Here is a 20,653-nt window from a genome sequence, read left to right on the forward strand (position 1 = left end):
TGGCCATGGTCCGGAAACACGAGGCCACAGTTGCACATAGACATAACGCGCGTTATTAAGTCTTTAGTATGTTCCCAAAACGTAACTCTCGAGTAGGTCAAGCTTTGACAGTTTGTTCTTTGTAGTGATTTGCTTTCTGTAGATAGGAGGAATTAAAATATCATCGGGCGAAGACCGAATTACAATGTCAAGGCCACTTCCGGACGAGGTTTCCAGCCGACCAATCAGATCGTGGGAATCTTCTTCGGCCTGCGTGCAAAAACTGGAAGATCAAATCGAGGTCATCACCAAAACCACTGTGCAAAACATTTGCATCAAAAATTAATAAATTTAGGTTTTGAAGCAACAGAATGCAGACCTTCAATTGAAGCTAAAGCTGAAGGAGTAAATAATTAAATTATGTTTGTTGCTATGGCAACATTCTTATTAGACATGCTATTTTATTTATGTATAGTGATTTGTATCAGCAGCTGATTGAGGAAGACAGTCAGGAAAGATTCGACAAGCGAAGAGTTTATCTGTTGAAATGTCAAGTCATGCAGCTGGAAAGACAGGCAGGATGAAAGCTAGACTGGAAAACCACTGCAATTGTTATCAATCTTTAATTTGACCAACAGTTATTACTGCAGTCGGAGGCTATTCAGAGTCGAGCAACGGTGATGTCTGAGTTGGACATTTTGCTCACCGAAATTAGAGACAAACTAAAGTTGATTGATATCAATCAGCTACATATTGGAAAAATTGATTTTAGTTATTTGTTTAGGTCTCTGGTATGTGAGACTTCTGGGTCTCACGTTGCATCGTTGAGCACACATGCTAGTGAACTGCTCGGTCATGTGGAATCAGTGCGTTGCTGCATGCAGAGAGCTGTGCAGGTTGTACTTGACGGTTGAAACTGAGATTTTTAGTGTTGATGGTGTGGCTTGTTCAGAAGTCAACGCGTGGACAGCAGGGCTTGCCGTTGGTCTTTAGAAATTTGTTTGCTAGAGATGACGGTGAATCGACGTCTCTGTTGGATGTCTGCAGTGGATCGTTGGATCATGTAAACCTGGTGCAAGTCGTGAGTTTTGTCAACTTGCTGCTTTAACTAATGTGCATGCTTTTTCTTGTATCGCAGTGCATGGGTCCTAGATATGACTTGGACGTTCTATCAGTTTATTGTAGTAGGAACACATTACATACTGGTGCTGTGTGTGTAAAGACAGACAGACAGATATACAGATACACAGACAGATGGACGGATGGACAGGCAGACGGATAGACAGACAGATTGTTTTATTAATTTTTAAACTTTAGTGATCATGTTTGAAATATACTACCATTGACAGACAGATAGACAACCAGACAGACAGACGGACAGAAATAAATGAAGACAGACAGCCAAGACACTTTAAAGCAGGCAGCGTTAGAGGAAGGTATTGCTGCAGCAAGAAGGGAGGAAAGGAAGATGATCAAATACTAAAAACAACAACTTGCTGGCAATACATCAAGCCTCAATTTTACTCCTCTGGTATTTGAACATTTTAGAACTTAGGGATCAGAAGCTACCAAATATTTAAACAAACTAGCCAGAAGATCAAGAGACATTGAAGGCTATACAAATGAAGCTGACTTTAAAAGGTTTTTGGAGGAAAAAATTCTCAATAATATTACAACGATGTAATGCTAAAGTCATACTCCACAAGCTGACACGTGTCTTCCCTGGAGTAGATGAGAACAAACACAATAGAGACTATCAAAGTAGTTTGCATTAAACTAAAGCTGAACTCAGTAGATTGCTTGTATTTATTAATGTTAGAAATGTAACGTAGAGTTTGTGTTTCAATAAATGAAACAGACAGACGGACAGACAGACAGACAGACAGAGGTACATTTGAACTTAAGTACTTACTATTTTGCTGAAATGTAATATAGTCTTGTGTTTGAAAATATATGATGGACAGATAGACAGACAGACAGACAGACAGATGGACGGACAGATAGACAGGCAGAAAGAATTGACAGACAGACACCAGTGACAATAGACAGGCATACACAGTACGCAAATTGTAGCATTTCTGCTGAACTTCTGTCTTGCTACGTGTTGATTTGGATTGTTTTGCAGTCAGCGTTAGAATCAAGACTCGCCAGCTTATTTCAAGATTTAACGACGTTGCTGAAGGCGCTCAGAATGGTTTCACCTTCTAGGCCCACTGAGTTTGTCAATGTTACAATAGAAACATTACATCCTGCAACACAGCACGTGGATGAGATTATGTCTCATGTACTACATCAGCTGGATGACTGTTGCTATGAGTTGCTTCTTTTGTCTTCCCTCGTTCCTACTACACCATGGAAAGTACTACAGTTAAAATAATAAATGTGTGTGTATGTGTGTGTGCATGCATGCACGTAAAATTAACTCATGTCCGATACTGATCTGCATGTGTGTGTGTGTGTGTGTGTGTGTGTGTGTGTGCACGCACGTAAAATTAACTTATGCCCGATTACTTATTTACGCTGTCACTATATGTACATAGGGAAGTGGTCATACTAGCCCTGCTGTATAACATCAGACCACAATGTTTGGCATGAGGTCATACTACAGTAGTCACACATACAACTTCAATGTGAGTCTTACATATTGAAGTATCACTGCAGCAAAATTGAGTTCTCATGCTAAACTGTTCACTTCCAAAAAGCAGACGTCAACAAACAGGGACATCGATTTCCATCCAATATCACACATCAGAGAAAAGGCAATCTAAGCTTTATCTCATCTTAGCAGGATTTGATATCAACCAACTTGCCTTTGAGCTAATACACCCTAGCGTGTAATTCCTAGTTCTTGGTGTACATGCATAAATGATGCATGCATTGCTTTTAGTGACAGTCTAAGCAACCATGTCAACAGAGCACTGACGAGCCTACTATAGTGTAACTAACACTAATTGTGATTAATTCTAGGTGCACATGTGCTAGGATTAATTTACAGTAATATGTCTGCAGACCAAGGAATGGGCGGTCAGACAACTGGAATGCAGCGCATGCACTTATTGTTATCCCTGGTGTTAATTATTCAATCAGTTATTTGTTTACTTTTGTTTAGAGGCCACTGAAGAAGGTCTCTCATTTGGAGCTAAGATCAAAAAACATCCTGGAGAAGATGCCTTCGTCAATACGTAACAAAAAGGAGGTAAACCATTACAACAAACATACTAGCAATTTCCTTAATTAATAATACAATGTGTTTGTCTACGTTTGCTCAGCTTGTTAGAGAGGTTGATGCCATTGTGAAAGCAGTGAACTGTACTCTTGACCTTCTGGAGATGAAGGTGTGTGAGTGTAAAATATTATTCATATCCTCGTATATACTCAGAACGACACTCTCTGCGTTCACACTGCATTAGCACTCGGCACTCGAACACGAGTTAGCATTCCACAAATCCATATATGACCTGCAGATCAGCTATACAGATTCACTCTTCGATGCTGTAAGGTTCGTAATGATTCGCTCTTGTTGCCTTGTCCAGAATTATTTGTTGTGCACAGACAGTAATGCTGTATGTCCAATCAATGAATTGATTGCAATTGATCCTCATGTGCCATGGGTTTGCGCTATCTGTTGTCATACTATGTATACCCATTCTACTCATGTTTTGTATCTGATAGAATTCTTGGAAAATCCAAGATACTAAATTCATATATCAGTGTATTAGACTCGTGTCCAGTCCTCCTTTGTTCTAAGTTGCTACACCACATGTACAACTTCGTCACGTGTGAAACCACATACACACGTAACAGCTAGTGCACGTGGTGTAGCAACCTGGTGCGAAGGAGGACTGGACACGAGTCTATCAGTGTATCATGTGCTACTAAACTATGACATGGGACTACTGGATACATACATTTTCATGGTTGACACAGTTTGCTCCCACTTGCCTTGATTTGACTCTGACAAAATACAGACTACTGTATATACTGTGAGTGTAGCATATACAACAACATAGTAAAGCGTTACTTGTCTGTGTCTGTGTCAGTGTGTCAATCCATCATGTGGCAATGTAGATTCTCATACTCGATGTAATGTCTCGTACTGTTAGGCCGTGTTTCCACTAGCTCAACGTTAAACTAGTTTAGCCTAACGAGTTCATAAACTAAACCAGTTTAAGAAGGCGACTGTTTCCACTAAGGACTCTCGCATCCGGGATGTGTGACATATCCGGACAAGTCTGTTTTGCAATGGTGCAGTGATGCTTACTGTGATACATTGCGCTGCTTTGGAGCAATATGTGGATGTCACATAGACTCCAAATTCAACATCTAGGTACATGCAGTAACTGCTCCTATATTTGATGACGTTTCCATCTTTCAAGACAATCCCTTATCAACAAACTAGTAGTAAATACCATCAAAACGGCATTGTCAGTGACCATCAAGCACACACGTTACCATCACGTGACAGTTAAACCTAACCCACTTGCTAAACCTACTACAAAACGGGTTTAGGAAAAGCGATTTAAGTTTAGAATATAACTCGTTTAGTGCAGATAGAAACAGGTCAATTATTAAACTAGTTTAGCCTAAACCACTTGTTAAACAGTTTAAGTGCTAGTGGAAACGTGCCCTTAGTAATGTAAACCACAGCAATCTGATTGTGTCTGACTGCATATCTGTCTGTCACTTGTCTGTCCAAGGTCTTTTGATCGACTGCCTCATTATAAATTCTTTGCCCAATTGACATAATGACTGATATTCTGAATGACACATTTTTGATAAGAACCTGATTATGTACCAGCAGTTGGTATACTGACATGTTTTTGTCATACATCTTCTTCTGAGCTCTCTCACTTGTTATCATAAACGTTTCACTCCGAACTGTGTGTCTTAGAGCTGGATTTGAAGACTTCCAGCAATCTGTTGCATCACACGTTTGTCAACCTCTAGATGGTAAGCCTTTATAGCTTATCATTCCATCCTTCGATTAAACATCATGTGACATCTTGCTTTTGTATTCACAGCAATCATCACATCCTTCAGTGTCCTCGATGCGACATCATCCGACGATGCTCTCAGACAATTTCTAACGGTTATGAGAGATCATTCCTCAAGAGTAAATACCAAACCACAAAGTTGCCAGTCTTTTGTTTGATTCTACAACACCTTGTTCCTCATTTATAGCTACAAGAGGTTGTGGCCTCTCTAAGACCTCAAACTGGAAGTAATAGTCAAGAGGCGTTGTCTGAGTATGGAAAAAGTTTCTTCACACAATTGAATAAGAGACAACGTGAATGTGCAGCAGAACGAGACAGAAGAGCAGATGAAATCCGCATGCATGAATCACAACAGAAAGAGACAACCCATCAGTTCAGTAACTGTTCTCTATCCAGACGACCATCGGCTGAAATGAAAGGCGATGTAACTGGTGACAAATCAAGGCAGTCAGCGATTAGCAAGTCAAGAAAGCCACCAGCGAAACCGCAAACAGGAGAACAATTGTCAACAAAGGGCAAACCAGAAATCGAGAGAGAAGGCAAAAGGCCACATGATCAAACCAAGACGAAATCCACATGTGCATACAGGCCACCTTGGGATTCCAAGTTCTAGTGTTTGTTATTGGTATTACCAAATTATCACATAAACAAGGTAACCATGTATCTACACAACAATCTGAATACAAGACGGGCATTGCCCAACATGCAGAATACTTCATAAACAAAATGATTACGTATGAAATTCAATGGCTACCTATACAATTATTTCATGTTTCAACATCAACAAAATCGTCAATTGTGTCGCTTAGATTGCCTGAATTTGTCCGTCGTACGTAGAACAGAATGTAGGCCTTGCACGATGCTACCTGCTCTGTTGATACTTCCGTAACTGTAGAGTCGTTAAAGTGAAACCATGTTCCTGTCATAAGTCTGACCATCAGTTGGTGCGTAAAACGTGTACTATGATAAGCTGATAGAGAAACAGAGACAGACAGACAGACAGACACACCCACACCCACATGGACAGGCACACACACACACATACACACATCACACACACACGCACACACACACACACACACACACACACACACACACACACACACACACACACACACACACCACATACAAGCACAACAAGCAGCCTGACAGGAGACACCCAGCACTAATTCTTACTACAAAGCATGAACCATACCTGCTATTTGACTGCAAGCGTATGCCGTGTAATGACCTGAGCTCACCCTGCATACATGCAAGAATTCTATATCAGGAATCAATATGATATGAGCATTGCATAACACATTTCTCACCCAGAACCATGATGAACAATGACAGCAGCAAGATCATAGTAGTTCTGACAAGCAGCCTAGAACATAAATACCAAACTACTGTACTAGCAACGAAAAACATCTATTGAAAGGTTTAGTACAAAGGATTCAGAGACCCTACAACTACACCATATTACATTTCTGTCTGTGCATTTCTTGTTTGCAATCATCATAGTACAGTGTAGTAGGTTGTTTAGATATATGAGTTTTGTGCTTCAGTGAAGTTAAAAAAGGAAGAGGACTCCATAGTTGCTTGCCTTATTTGTACGACTAATTTGTGAGATCAGCAAATAAAAGGATGAACAGGCTGACAGACTGAAACAGACGAACAAATGAAAGAGAGAAGAGAACATTGCAACCAACCCACTGTCTACAGTTTTCATTTTGTCATCAGCACTTCATGAAAAAGTTTTGGAAAACCCTTTTCAGATGCAAAAAATTCTAAAGTTCAATACGACCATGTCTGTACAGCACACACACACACACACACACACACACACACACACACACACACACACACACACACACACACACACACACACACACACACACACTTGTTGTGTGGAATTACAAACTTTCTACTTACCTTCTGTGTTTCCTCTGTTGCATACAGAAACGGCAACATATCCAAACCCATTATCGGAAACTGGACATGAATGTCAATTTTCGTACGAAACATGTTGGTGAAACGAAAACGTTTGAGATGCAAACACAAAACCTGAAACATTCAACACTACTAATTTTGTAACATCCATGTGACAGACATGTTGGCAACTTACTGGTGGTAACGATGTCATCCACAGCTTCTTGGTTGATCTCTGTCGGCTCTGACATCGCGTACATTGATAGAACTCTGTCTCATCTAACTCTTCTTTTTGTACAAAACTTGCCAAGCAATCTAAGCAAGAGCAAATGCAGTTATGCCATTGCCTAATCACGTTGATACGTCCTTACTATCTTGACACATGTACATGTAATCATGCTAGCAGACACAGGATGGTATAAGTTTCAAGCTACATCAACCTCATTCACCCATCAAATCCTGTTGCCTCTTGGGGGTCAGCATGTAGATATGTAATACACACCGTAGTTCACAAGGAATGCCCAACAATGACTAGCCCAGTGTGTGATTCACACACACACACACACACACACACACACACACACATGCACACACGTGCGCACACACACACACACACACACACACACAAACACTAAATCAATGTGTAACTCATTGCATAAATCCACTGTGCCACATAGTAAATCGATATCAGCAAAAAAGTTCTGCATAAAGACGGTCGGTGTGATCCCAGTGAATGGCTAACAACGTCATTATATCCAAAATTAAAATCTTAAAGTGTAATCTAGTCTCAAATTGTCTGTGTGTGTGTGTGTGTGTGTGTGTGTGTGTGTGTTCACAATACGTGGCACGTCTTTGTCCATTCACAACCACACGCCCACACCAGTCCTGTGTAGACTGTACGTGTCGTCATCCTTCGCAAATCTTCGAGCAATCAAATATTTCTTGCCGATGGAAATTACTCTTCTAGCGCTAAATTCTGATTACATTTGCACCACATCCAACCTACACGTTTTCTGTACCAAGCGCTACACGGGGAGTTTGTCAATTTCTATCGAAAAAAGCATGCAGATAAGATTCGAATTCATTTAGCACATCCGGGACTCGCAACGAAGATTGCATGTGGCGTTTCCACACACGCTCAGCTCAGATTGCGTCTTCCGTCAGAACGCTACAGTTTCTTGCCCGTGCGAAGGACAAGGCATGGATCTAGTATTATCTAAGAATGGAAGAGTAGTAGCTTTACCAGGAACGTAGCATATACCTTGAATGCGACATTGTGGTCTTCCCTTTCCTCGCATATTGACAAACTGCTGAGGAATATCAAGTGACAAATCTGGAGAACATATTAGTTCACTACAACACCTAACAGAAACAACAACAGACATAAAGCAACCGTACCAAGGATAGGATCGTGCTTGATCGATAATGACTCGCACGTTAAACAATTAACCTACAACAAAGAAGATGCACATGAAATACGATGACGTCCAAGAGACTAACTGCCATTGTCTTGCATCATACCTCACTACGAAGCTGTCCACCAAATATTCCTGATACGATTGTCTGTCGACTGCTATTGTTCCGTTTAGCATACTCGAGCAGCTCTGAATGCAACTTGTCCAGAAGATATCGAAGAAACTCATGGGCATCCTGTTGCTGGTAACCTCTACAGCATACGATAAGAAGCTGCCGTGTTTGTGTGTGTGTGTGTGTGTGTGTGTGTGTGTGTGTGTGTGTGTGTGTGTGTGTGTGTGTGTGTGTGTGTGTGTGATGCATGAGTGCGTTACAGATTCCTACCTGAATCTTGGCACAATCTGCCATACAACAGCAAAGAGTGTGTCCGGTGAGTGTGGAGCCGCGCCTTCGTTACAGAGAGCACAAACACACTTTCGAACCTCTTCAACCAACGAACTGAAAATCCAGACAACAATCACACCATACGACTCAACATGCAACACAAACAAAATATAAAAACAAAACCTTTCCATGTTCTCATCCGGTCCCTTTTGTCTTGTAAAGTATCCATGACTCCCTCTCGACTTTTCCCTGCAGCTATCAAATGACGGAAGTCTCATGAAGTAGAGAGTAAACTCCTTGATGTTGCTGTAACAAGTAACTCATAGTTCATGTTATGACATCAATCAATTAATTAAGTCATAAAGTCAATACCTCAGTGATTGTAGAACAGAATTCATAAAGCAAGTGTTGCCCAAATTCCGTAATCCGACTCGATGGCACTTGACTACAGCGTCTGTTGGCTTTCCCTGTAAAAGCAATAATTCACATTAATATAGCAAATAGCAAATGGATAAAGAGCTGCCGTTTGTTACGGTTATGCCCCTCAGCTAGATGGCGGGGTTCCTGTGCACTACGCAGGAGCTACGGGCCGTGCTAAGCAATCTTCTGGAGCCTGGCCAGGTACTCGTAGGAGCACCGACTTCAACGCCAACTGTGGTGTGAACACCCAAAGTCCCACCAGGGCCCCAGTGGCTGATGGACTTTGTCACACACTCACCTGTGTGTGTGTGTGTGTGTGTGTGTGCACGCGCGCATGCGTGCGTGTGTTCCTTCCACAGGATGATTGTAAAGAAATAAATATATATACTATACAAATATAAAAATAAATAAATATACATACTTGTTGGTTTGGGGTGTTTGGGGGATCATTTGGGTTTCAATGTTATAAATATAATACAAAATATAATAAAAACAACAATTTACATGATATATTAAAGTATTTTAATAAATTACAATAGCAATCTGAGTAACCTTCTCCATTCATTTCAGATGATGTAAATGTTTTACTTTCAATGGACGTCTAATGCAAAACTACTTTGTCTTTGTAATGTTTAGGTTTTGAAGTGCCTTTTGTTGTGTTTTCAAGGCTTTGTGTTTAATGCTTAGTTCTAGCCTGATCATGTAGCACTAACTAAACATACACAAAATGCCTTTCAAGACAAAAACATTCCACATTAAGTGTTCTGGTAATCATGTGGGTCAACATTGGGTAATGCACTTTTGTGCCTGCAATCTCACTGATAATACATTCCCCTACCTTGAAGGCGTTACGAATCTACATTCCCCCTCACTGTTCTGCCACATCCCAGACTGACAGCAAAGGCTGCTTACAGTAAGAGGGATCAAACATGCTGTACAGACTGGCGATGATAAACTTGACAAAATGATCCAAAATTTCTATTTCTAAATTTTGGTAAAAATTAATTTGGCGGATGGATAGTTAGTGTGACCAAATCGTCAAATAAAAATTGTCACCAAAATTTCCCGGTCTATGGCATGTACACCAGTTTTGAGTACTAGAATTTGGCAAGGTAGACATGACGTGGGCCCCCAAGGTTAACGTCCGGCATGTCAAAAACTCTCTAAAACCAAGGTTTTCATCACCAAAATAAAAACAAAACAGATGACTCATAGTCATGGAAAGTCGAGCATCCGATCTGTATAATGTACATTTTTTCTGCAAGAGTCGTCCTGTGCTGTACAATTGTCACTAACAAACTTGAAGCTACAACTTAGTGAGTGGAAACAACATGCATTGGTACTCCAATACTCTAGTACTGTACTCACTCTATTACTACCGCAACCACATGGTTAGCCAGCATCAAATATGGGATAGAGTTTTTCTAAAAAATTTGATACCTAAAAGTGTTAATTGGAAGAAGTAATGATCGATTGCTGCTACACTAACCAAAATTTTTACTAGAGCTTCAAACCACCACCACAACCTACAAGATAGATACTTAATCTTCTATACGGTATTTAAGTCATCAAAACCTTTGACACACGGTTGACCGGCATTCGCAAGTTGAAGAACCCTAGAATTTCTACAGGCAGAAATCTAGCACAGTTTGCACCAATTAGTACTAACTAAAGGACTAAAAGGTGTGCAGATTTTAGAGCCACAGCCAAAGTCGGGGCTGAGGGCTTACTGGAGCCCAGGGGTGCATTCGCTTGCTTGTTCTATGCACGCACTGGTTAATTAAACTGGATTTTAAAGTACCAATCGAACGATTGTCCAGGAAAGTACAGTACAAAGGATGATTTAGTTGATATCAAAAATTGCAGTCAATACTTTTCACTTGCTCTGTTCTTTGTACTTTCACTTTCACTTGTTCTCAATACTTTATCCAAGAACTAGTTCTAAATGATGCTAAGGAAGTGGAAGACGATGATACAGCCAATATTCTAGTGCTGGTCTTGTTGCTAGACAACATACAGAGAGATGGGAGGAGAAGAGAACTGAAATGGGAGGAACAAACTCCCTCTATAAACTGGTGTGCTCGCTCAGTGCGAGAAACAAAACAAGATCACCCCAACACAAACAATTGAACTGTACAACCGGCGCATAAACTGAACCCAAATGAATGCACCCTTGGGGTAATTGACCGAGTACAGAAATCAATTTGATGTTTATGTCTATCTATTTGATTATAGTTAATGCTTGTTTATTCATGATGTATTTTGTTGCTTACATCGAGCCGAGCTGATTTTTTTCGAGATGGTTCTTCGTCGCTTTTCACTGCCAGACGTCGTCGACGATTCCGTTCTTGTTTGTCAGCTATCTCTTGCCGCAGTCTTTCTACATGCTTCAGTGGTGTATCATTGATGACAAACTCATCACATCGGTAGCTAAATTAAGCGCATAATATTATCACAGTCAGCCATGGTTTCCAACAACCCTTGAACAATAGTTTTTAAAATGTAAAAAATAAATTAAACCCAGAGTTTGTAATATAGGCAGACAGACATGCTAACAAACAAATAGACAAACAGACAGACCAACAATAGACAAACAAATAAACAAACATGCACACAAACAAATAGACAAATAAATACACAAACAGAAAACAAACACACAAACAAATGCACATAAATGCTAACAAACAAACAGACACACAAATAGACAAACAAATATCCAAACAGACAAATGAACAAACAAACAAACACACAGAAATGCTAACAAACGAACAAATAAACAGACAGACAGACAGACAGACAAACAGACACATGAAAAACAAATTGACAAAGAGATCAACCGACAACCAACACAATAACAGTCAAACAGACAGAAATGCTAACAAACAAACATGCTAACTAACAAACAAACAAATAGACAGACAGACAGACAAACAAATAAATAAACAGACAGAAATGCTAACAAGCAAACAAACAGACAGACAGACATACAAACAGACAGATAGACAGACAGATAGACAGACAAACAAACAGACAGACAGACAGACAGACACACACACACACAAAAATTGACGAAAAGACCAAGACAACTGATACGCTAACAGACACACAGACAGAAATGCTAACAAACAAACAAAGAGACAAACAGACCAAACGACATGCTAACAAACAAATAGACAAACAGACAGATAGACAAATGAACAAACAGACAGATACACCATAGTAGAGTCTGCCTTCTTGTAACTACAACTTTATTCCCCATTACTGACAGCCCTACGACCAAGCAGCTAGGCAACACACACAAATGTACTGTACAGTGCTATTTTAAGATCAAATGCCATTAGCATAAGACTGGAAAATAGTCTGCAATAATTCCTGCATTGCCCTGGAGTATACTACTGTGGTTTGCTATATGAGTCTTGCTATGTCTAGTCATTAATATTAATGAAACAAATAAACAAGTTTCATTCTTTATTAGGTCACGTGACAGGCCTGCATGTATAGTACCCTAGCGTTTCATGCCTCAAGGTAATAATAAGTCACATGACTGGGTGTATCCATATCACAGATATTGTGTACTTTGTGTCCTGGCGATCATTTAATACAAGTTTACTAAACTCTCCTTTCTATTATGACTTCACATCCCCTTCCTGTTTATACTGGTTGCTATTAACTTCATCTAGTGTATGTTTGCTAGCTAGCTAGCTAGCCCCTTGCTGCTCAGTTAGTCATGTGAAACCAATTCTATGACCGAATCACACCTCGCTCTATAAACTTCCGTTGTCTACTAACCAGCTTTCTAAAAACTTTAGTTGTCTGCTGCCATGTGACATAACAAGAGCTCAAGCACGATGACACAGCTGTGATACTTTATCTATTGTAAATAAGACAGTGGTAAGTGTTTCTTCTGTGACCTCTTCTTGTTGGAGGAACACTGACACATTTTTGTATTGTTGGGTATTGTTGGCTATAACATTATTAAGTAAATTAGACCACAGTTAGTTGAGGTGAGGTCATCGGATCTATTATAGTCATTTACATCTGGGGCTGTATAATAGGTCCAATGATGTCACCTCAACTAACTGTGGTCTAATTTACTTAATAATGTTATACCCAACAATACCCAACAATACAAAAATGTCTCAGTGTTCCTCCAACAGGAAGAGGTCACAGAAGAAACAGAGTAAGACTATTTATGGTACACATCTGATCAACACAGCTTGTCTCCACACCATCCCACAACAGGTTGCAAGATTTTCATAACAAAGTACACAAAATCTGTAGGAAAGTTCGCTCAGCTTGTTTTCTAAACCTTGGCAATTTACTATTGCCATCATTCGCTCGTGTCAAACACAACATGAGTGTGACACTTACTGTACAACAGGATCAGACATCAAACGGGTTTCTCTATGGCATTTTCAAAGACTAAGTTCATCAAATTTAGTAGGCAATTTCCTTCACAAACTATACTTACAAAAGTCTAGACAATAAAAATATTTATACTACATTGTGCCACAAAGTGTTGATCTAATGTTAACACCAAGGGTAGGACAGTTTGTGTGAGCACTTTTCTACTGCCTCAGAAAGAAAAAAAACAAAGTCAATCTATCACTTTCAATCTCTTCAAATGTCTCAACTAAACACACCCCGGAAGTACTAATTTATTGCACACGTGTCTAAACTAAAATTGAACAATCATAATTTGAAATAAAATTTTGAAATAAAATTTTGAAGCAACAAACAGACGAATGAATCCACACACTGTGCATTATAACTCTCTACCAACTATGTAATTATCGCTCGAAACGTGCCAGGCTTCCTACCAGAAGACAGCCGTCGACTGATCGAGACACACACAGTGCGCAGGCTCTTTGTCAAAATGACTGAGCGCGTGAGCGTTGATGTACCTAGAAAGTCAATTGTACGTCCGAACGGACGAAATCGTAGCACGAATGACAACGGAACTGATGAAAATCTCAAGAATCACGACGATTCTGACCTTCCGCAGTGTATTCTCCCGCACGTTAGGCATATCCACGGATTCTTGCGCGCCCGACACTCTGTAGAGCACATGTTATTACAATGGGAATCGAACCACATGGCGCGCTCGTGTTCGCTCTACAGACCTTCGCACGTCCACTGGGAGATGCTGGCGAGCTTTAATTTGTCGACATCTAATTTCACCGCGTCATCCACGTGTGGGCATTCCATGTTCTAAAGTGCTGCCATTGAGGGGACGTCACATTCAATCGCAGCTCTGGTCTCCACGGGATAGGTGGAGTTGAAGTCACATGACACAATGGAAGAGAGACGTCATGCGTCACGTGATTATAAACATAAAAAAATTAATACGCATGCGTAGTAAGTGCAGTGTCCCGCATCACGTGATTATAAACTTAATGAGTGCTCGTGCGTCGTGAGTGCAGTATGACCTTTGGGGATTGGATCAACCATGACAACGTGTCGTCGGTGGTGGTGCTTCTGGTGGTTTTTCACGCGGCAGCGTTTGTATCCGGTCTTCCTGTTTTCTAATTGGTTAACTGAAATAATAGAATTTGATGTCTGTGTTGCTTAGAGTTGCCTACTCTGTATGTTGTTACAATACTCATCACTGTTTATACCGATTTTTGAAACTCATAATAATATCTAAACAAAGATACGAATACTGTATATAGCGATGTAAGATATACCAACAACCATATTAAATTTTATAATATTGGTACAGTAATAATAATATAAATACTAATACAAATAATACTTAATTATAATTAATCAATATCAATAATGTTAATACTATACTTATGTTGTTGATAACGTTGTTTCTTTATATTTGTGAAATAGACACTATCCACCGGCGTAGGGGGAGGCTTAGGGGCCTGGAGCCGCCTCGCTCAGTGTAGAAATTGAAATTTTCTGTGCCAGTGACTTTTGCAAATTTGTTTACAGTCTGGCAAGCAAGGCAGTTTTTGCTTACTCATAATGACATCCATGGTACAATTCCCCTGCTCGTGAACATCTTCCTATGCCACTGCTATCGAAAGCATTTTGGGTTTATAATTAATTAATTAGTTTGAGATTATAATAAATATGGTTAATTAAATTTGAAACTCTTTTGCTATTTGTCCAACAATTTGCTTTCATTTTATTCGAAAAGGCACCATATTAGTACTCAAACAGCTGCAGACACGGTCACACCAGAGCCATCACACCATAGGCTCAAGGGTCCAGCTGTCCTGTCTTCTAGAAAGCGAAAGACCTCACAAATATTTTGCTCCATAGGGGGAGAGAGATTGGCTGGACTCTCGAGCTTACAGACACAGGGGCAGATCCAGAGATGCTTATGCTGGGGGTGGGGTGGGGGACAAATTTGTAGTCTAGATATCTTTCAATGTATAATATAAATTGTAATGTTTAGACAGTCTGTTTTGTTCTATTAAATAGCAATTATATTACTCATATACCCAATTACATAAATTTTGTCCTATTCATCACTGTCAACGCTTGAATTTTGAAGTCATCTTCAACTTGCAATAGAATGTCTGGCAGGAGCAATTTCCAAGGCTTTTGTTTGACATTGCAATATCTCTACTGCCGTGCTGAGGACATGTGCCCCCAGTGCCCCATTCGGAATCCACCTCTGAGACACCATTACTGTACACACACACACACACACACACACACACACACACACACACACACACACACACACACACACACACACACACACACACACAACACATTTCAACATTATCTCAATTTTTTGTGTGTTTGTGTCTCTATGATTGCGATTACTATGTATGCCTTTGGTAGTGTATCATCTAGGAATGAAACAGGACACATTATTGTATTGTTGTAATTTCTTAGCTAGACTTGCTTAGGTTTTTTGGATTTATAAGGTCATGACGACATCCGACAAGCCACAGCCGCCGCCAGGATTTGGAGAACGAAAGGGAGCAAAGGAATCGTGACGATTGACTTACATCAGAATGAAAGAGCACGACTGTTTCATGGTGTTTCTCAATAAAGCCATGCTGAATGTACATTAAATTTATTATTATGGTTATTTGACAGCAAGTCGTTGGTTGTAGAGGGTTGTATGGTGGACAGCACTGTGACTTGCTGTATGTGTACAGCTCAGCTGTTCTTGCATTTGTGGTTGTGTGTGCAATAATACATTAATTTAATTTTGGTTGAATTGACTTGCTGTAAATTTTATGTTCTGTTTCTCTTCCCTTTGCATTCATGTGTGTGTGTGTGTGTGTGTGTGTGTGTGTGTGTGTGTGTGTGTGTGTGTGTGTGTGTGTCTGTGTGTGCGCGTGTATGTGTACATGTACAACATAACTATCCACTGCACACTCATATCAGTGCATGGAAGGCATCTCCTTCCACTAAGAAATCAGATTACATATTTGCAACATACTTTACATATGATCCAATAGAAAAGCAGACAAACTCTTAACTGTCAACCTTGTCATCTTGATGTGAACCACAACTAAATGTATATAAAACTAGTACTGTACTTCATTTCATGGGTATGTATGTATGCATACACTTGTGACATAAAAATGAAAAATAACACTACAACAGAACTCTACTATTTTAAATCTTCTTCCATCAGTTGATGAATGTTCAAAGCCTCTCGAAGTCTGTCACCTACTTCCTTGTGTTTCTCAGCGAGTTGCTGTAGTCGCATGTCAAACGCGATACTCGCAACTTGTAATCTGTCTTGTGTGTCACTCAGTTGGTCGGCCAACTGGGTCTTCTCTTCCTCGAGTAAATTTAGTTGCTCACTGAGAGTCTGGTTTTCTGACTTGATGACTGACATTTCATCTAGCTGCTCAGATACTCTCGAGATTTCCTAAATGATATGATGGAATGAAGAGTTAATGTGTGGTGTTGGTCGGATGTGATTTAGATCTACAACCTGATCTTTGTTGGTGATATCGATCTGTAACTCTTCGACTTTCTGTTCTAGTCCACGAATTTGCTCCGTCAATGCTGCAGTCGTATCGTTAGTACGGCTACCCGCGTCAGCTTGTGCCGCTTCTAGTTCTTGAACCTGGCAACAGAAAGCCATGCAGTGAAATACACACACACACACACACACACACACACACACACACACACACACACACACACACACACACACACACACACACATGCACAGACAGACATGCACGCACGCGTGCACACACACACACACACACACACACACACAGGACATGTTTACGACAGACAGACTGACAAACACGGATACATGTGGCAGTCCTACCCTCTGCTTTAGCTTTCCACTTTCCTCTTCATAGTGTCTCAGCTGCTTCTTCCACTCTTCCACGTGAGACAAACTCTCCTGCAATGCCGTCGTCAATTTGGCATTGTTATTTTTTAGTGTCTGCATCTCGGATTCCCACTTCTTCCCATGACTTGAACTAGAAAGACATTCCAATGAGCATTATACAGTTGGCTCAAGTTAATATCTAGATAAACAAAATGCACTGTGTGTGTGTGTGTGTGTGTGTGTGTGTGTGTGTGTGTGTGTGTGTGTGTGTGTGTGTGTGTGTGTGTGTGTGTGTGTGTGTAAACATTCATTCTGACTTCTCTATCTAATCATTATTACTTGCATCTAACATATGACTATTCGATCCGACATAAATTCTTTACCTGTGATACTCTCACCAGCGTGCACAACAATGAGAAGAACCATTTTAAAACATATGGGGTGTGTTCGATGTGCAGTTCTAGAACTGAAACTAAGGGTATGTCAGAACTGTTAGAACTGACAGAACCAGAACTAAATTGAACGAAGCATGTGCTTGGTAACCGGAACTGCTGACCAAAGCAATGTCAATGCCTACTATGGCTTCATCGGCTACCAAACCATTGACTATCAAAGAGACTTCAGCTAATAGCACCTCTTGTTGACCTTATGATGGACGCCAATCTTCTCAAACGGAGCGATAGAGCACACAAAACTATCAGTATTGCTGTCTGCAAATAGTGCGCCATCACTCTTAGGGACTTTTGCAGAAAGAGGCGTGTCAGTTCCCTGGGGACGGAACTGTCGGAATCAGTTCGAACAGTTTCAGACCTAAATCAAATGTGAGTTCTAGCAGGTCCCACAGTTTGAAACTGCTGAAACTGTAAATCAAACACGCTCATTGAGTACAAGAATAGGTACATATGTGAGCGTGTACCTATTTTAACATGCATGCATAAATTAGATGACACACGTTAGTTAATTAAGTAACCTTAAAAGAGTTGCAAGTTTAGCTTCGATAATGTGGCATCAGCCCTTATTCCACATAGTCATTTATCACACACACACACACACACACACACACACACACACACACACACACACACACACACACACACACACACACACACACACACACACACACACACAAGTTTCCAAAGACTTGAGAAAGCAAGAGTGATAACAACCATCAAAGCCTCTTACACACTCATAACATTTTAACAAGGAAGCTACACAAGAGGACCTACAAAAAACCCTCATCTTGTTGGTGTTTTATATAGCCCAAGTAAAATCAAATTCTTGTGGTGACACACAATTAACTGGTAAGTCGATTACCTACACAGGTCATCTCGAAAATAACAGCAAAGTTGCATTACTTACACCTCAATGATTGTACTAGGATCTAAAGATAAAATCACATACCTTGTTGCCAAGGCAATCTTCAGTCGATCATTCTCATACTTCAAAGCCTGAAGTTGTCCCTCCAAAGATCCAGAAGGTCCAGAAATCGAAGCCTTTCTAGGACCAATACCAGGACCATTGGCTGTTGGCCTTTCCTCCTACAAGTCAAATACACACCAAAAGTCAAAAATGCGTAAAACACAACACATCCGAGTGAGAGTCTTCCTATAGAATTATCACACTCTTCGTCTCTTTTCCTACCAGAGAAGTCGATTTCCCGACATCGTTCGACGACGTTCCGTTTGACATCCCGGAGTTGCTCTCGGACTGCTCAGAATGCGAAGACGACGAACTACCAGTCGGACTCGCAGTCACACGCTGCCGAGCCATAGAAGACGCTCCAGACTCGCTCACCGCCGCCTTCGTCGCAGCCTTCGCATCATCAAACTGTGCAACAAACTGAAGACCCAAAAAGTGTAACAAAAATCGATGAGCTCGACGTGGGTCTGTAGATTTCAACACAACAGACCTTATTGAGTTCTGTTTCAGTCGAGAATCCGAGACCGTAGATCGTCGCGACGCGCACGTCCGTCCACTGTCCGAATTTCGGCGACGTCTTCGTGAAGTTCATGTTTGGCGTTATCGTGCTGTTGACAAGAGGCTGCACAGAGACACACAGTAAACAGGCACGCCCCTCTCATGCTCCCAGTCAACTCCCTTCATCCACAACCGGTCAGAATGCCATCAAAATGCGTACATATAACTAATGCAATCATGCCATTTCTTAATCATTTTCTTCTCCTCGCGTCTCTAGACTACGTAGTTTCTTCCGTCTCGAATGGCTTAGGGCTAATGCCGTCTTGCGAAGCACTTGCTTACCTTCCCACTGTCGACGGATATGATTCTGTACGTTTTACGGGTAGAGTCATGATAGAACGCCACGGGAATCGCCGTCTTCGAGGCTGGCTTCCAGTTTTTCTTGGTTTGAGGGTCAAGTTGGAAGACGTGCGCTCGAGTCGAGAAGACCGGCTTTTCCCTGTGTGTGTTAGAACATGCGGAATAAGATTTCTAAAAGAGAAACAACTTAGAAAACGTACCCCATTCGTACTTCTTCTGTTGCTGTAATGCTATATAGAGCGGTTTACAACTACAATGTTGCTACATGAATTCGCAAGAGAATAGGTGCGCATGCGCAGCTGCCTCGCCATGCCAGAACAGCAAACAGTCGTTGAGCGCAATAGTCCTAGTACGTAAGACGGCCATCGTGTTTGCAAGAATGTCTCGTGTCACACATAAGGTAAAGAAAAGATAAATACACGGTAGGTAGCCTCTAAAACCTGTTGATAACTCTTCAAATTATATTGGAACGTATTCTTGTAGATTCTAGCTCTAGGGTACAAAAATTGTATGGGTACACTCTTACTCTTCCATCAGTTGCAATTACTAGTAGCTACAATAGCTACAGTGGCTACACAAATACAAACAGGACGACTCTACACACACACACACACACACACACACACACACACACACACACACACACACACACACACACACACACACAGTTGTCTTTTAATTAATAAATAACATAGTGCGCATGCGCTTATTCATTCTTGGCATTTAAGCTCAAACATACCGTACATTTATTGCACAGAGATTATATGGAATTTGTTGACTTAATTAATATTAATAAGATTTAATTTTCACTGATTGATTGAAAGAAATAACTAACTAAAGACCGCTAAGACGATAATGATCATTCCACTTTTAGTATAGGTTTTCAATTGAAGACTTCTCTCGTCAGTTAGTATATTCTGAATTTGTGGACAATGGTTGTGGCTGTGTGTAAACTATTCATTCGAACAAGCACAGCAATGATTGAGCCTGCTAGCTATTT

The 20,653-nt window shown here is 40.6% G+C and overlaps 3 protein-coding genes across 3 annotated transcripts; 1 reads left to right on the forward strand and 2 right to left on the reverse strand.

Moving 5' to 3' along the window:
- Positions 1-60: 60 nt before the first annotated feature.
- LOC134191979 (uncharacterized) lies at positions 61-5,589 on the forward strand. Its single transcript, XM_062660635.1, has 14 exons — positions 61-92; positions 143-280; positions 335-384; positions 455-554; positions 618-706; positions 764-875; positions 932-1,060; positions 2,105-2,338; positions 3,089-3,175; positions 3,249-3,314; positions 3,390-3,478; positions 4,871-4,929; positions 5,001-5,092; positions 5,161-5,589. The coding sequence occupies exons 1-14, from the start codon at positions 69-71 to the stop codon at positions 5,584-5,586; spliced, it is 1,695 nt and encodes a 564-aa protein (XP_062516619.1). The 5' UTR covers positions 61-68; the 3' UTR covers positions 5,587-5,589.
- On the reverse strand, positions 5,576-14,379 carry LOC134191980 (ubiquitin carboxyl-terminal hydrolase 3-like). The gene is made up of 15 exons (XM_062660637.1): positions 14,225-14,379; positions 14,098-14,158; positions 13,922-14,005; positions 11,375-11,531; positions 9,054-9,148; positions 8,865-8,987; positions 8,682-8,795; positions 8,406-8,550; positions 8,283-8,334; positions 8,146-8,217; positions 7,081-7,199; positions 6,888-7,019; positions 6,284-6,339; positions 6,169-6,215; positions 5,576-5,892 (listed from the first exon to the last, which is right to left on the reverse strand). The coding sequence occupies exons 1-15, from the start codon at positions 14,307-14,309 to the stop codon at positions 5,741-5,743; spliced, it is 1,494 nt and encodes a 497-aa protein (XP_062516621.1). The 5' UTR covers positions 14,310-14,379; the 3' UTR covers positions 5,576-5,740.
- Positions 14,380-16,459: 2,080 nt separating this feature from the next.
- On the reverse strand, positions 16,460-20,228 carry LOC134191954 (homer protein homolog 2-like). Its single transcript, XM_062660607.1, has 8 exons — positions 19,854-20,228; positions 19,636-19,792; positions 19,286-19,417; positions 19,018-19,215; positions 18,778-18,914; positions 17,371-17,527; positions 17,023-17,157; positions 16,460-16,956 (listed from the first exon to the last, which is right to left on the reverse strand). The coding sequence occupies exons 1-8, from the start codon at positions 19,856-19,858 to the stop codon at positions 16,693-16,695; spliced, it is 1,185 nt and encodes a 394-aa protein (XP_062516591.1). The 5' UTR covers positions 19,859-20,228; the 3' UTR covers positions 16,460-16,692.
- Between the last annotated feature and the right edge of the window lie 425 nt (positions 20,229-20,653).

The sequence above is a fragment of the Corticium candelabrum genome, chromosome 16 (genome assembly GCF_963422355.1).
Source record: "Corticium candelabrum chromosome 16, ooCorCand1.1, whole genome shotgun sequence".
Classification (NCBI taxonomy): Eukaryota; Metazoa; Porifera; class Homoscleromorpha; order Homosclerophorida; family Plakinidae; genus Corticium; species Corticium candelabrum.

What these genes read in the sequence shown, in the direction of transcription:
- LOC134191979 (XM_062660635.1), top strand. Translation starts at nt 69, where the DNA reads ATGTTCCCAAAACGTAACTCTCGA. An exon ending in TCCCAAAACGTAACTCTCGA is followed by an intron (nt 93 to 142) that starts GTAGGTCAAGCT and finishes TGCTTTCTGTAG; the next exon opens with ATAGGAGGAATTAAAATATC. An exon ending in ATGTAAACCTGGTGCAAGTC is followed by an intron (nt 1,061 to 2,104) that starts GTGAGTTTTGTC and finishes ATTGTTTTGCAG; the next exon opens with TCAGCGTTAGAATCAAGACT.
- LOC134191980 (XM_062660637.1), bottom strand. Translation starts at nt 14,309, where the DNA reads ATGGAATGCCCACACGTGGATGACGCGGTGAAATTAGATGTCGACAAA. An exon ending in CTCCCAGTGGACGTGCGAAG is followed by an intron (nt 14,159 to 14,224) that starts GTCTGTAGAGCG and finishes TGTGCTCTACAG; the next exon opens with AGTGTCGGGCGCGCAAGAAT. An exon ending in GGATGACATCGTTACCACCA is followed by an intron (nt 7,020 to 7,080) that starts GTAAGTTGCCAA and finishes TGAATGTTTCAG; the next exon opens with GTTTTGTGTTTGCATCTCAA.
- LOC134191954 (XM_062660607.1), bottom strand. An exon ending in CTGAAACAGAACTCAATAAG is followed by an intron (nt 19,216 to 19,285) that starts GTCTGTTGTGTT and finishes TTGGGTCTTCAG; the next exon opens with TTTGTTGCACAGTTTGATGA. An exon ending in ATATCACCAACAAAGATCAG is followed by an intron (nt 16,957 to 17,022) that starts GTTGTAGATCTA and finishes CATATCATTTAG; the next exon opens with GAAATCTCGAGAGTATCTGA.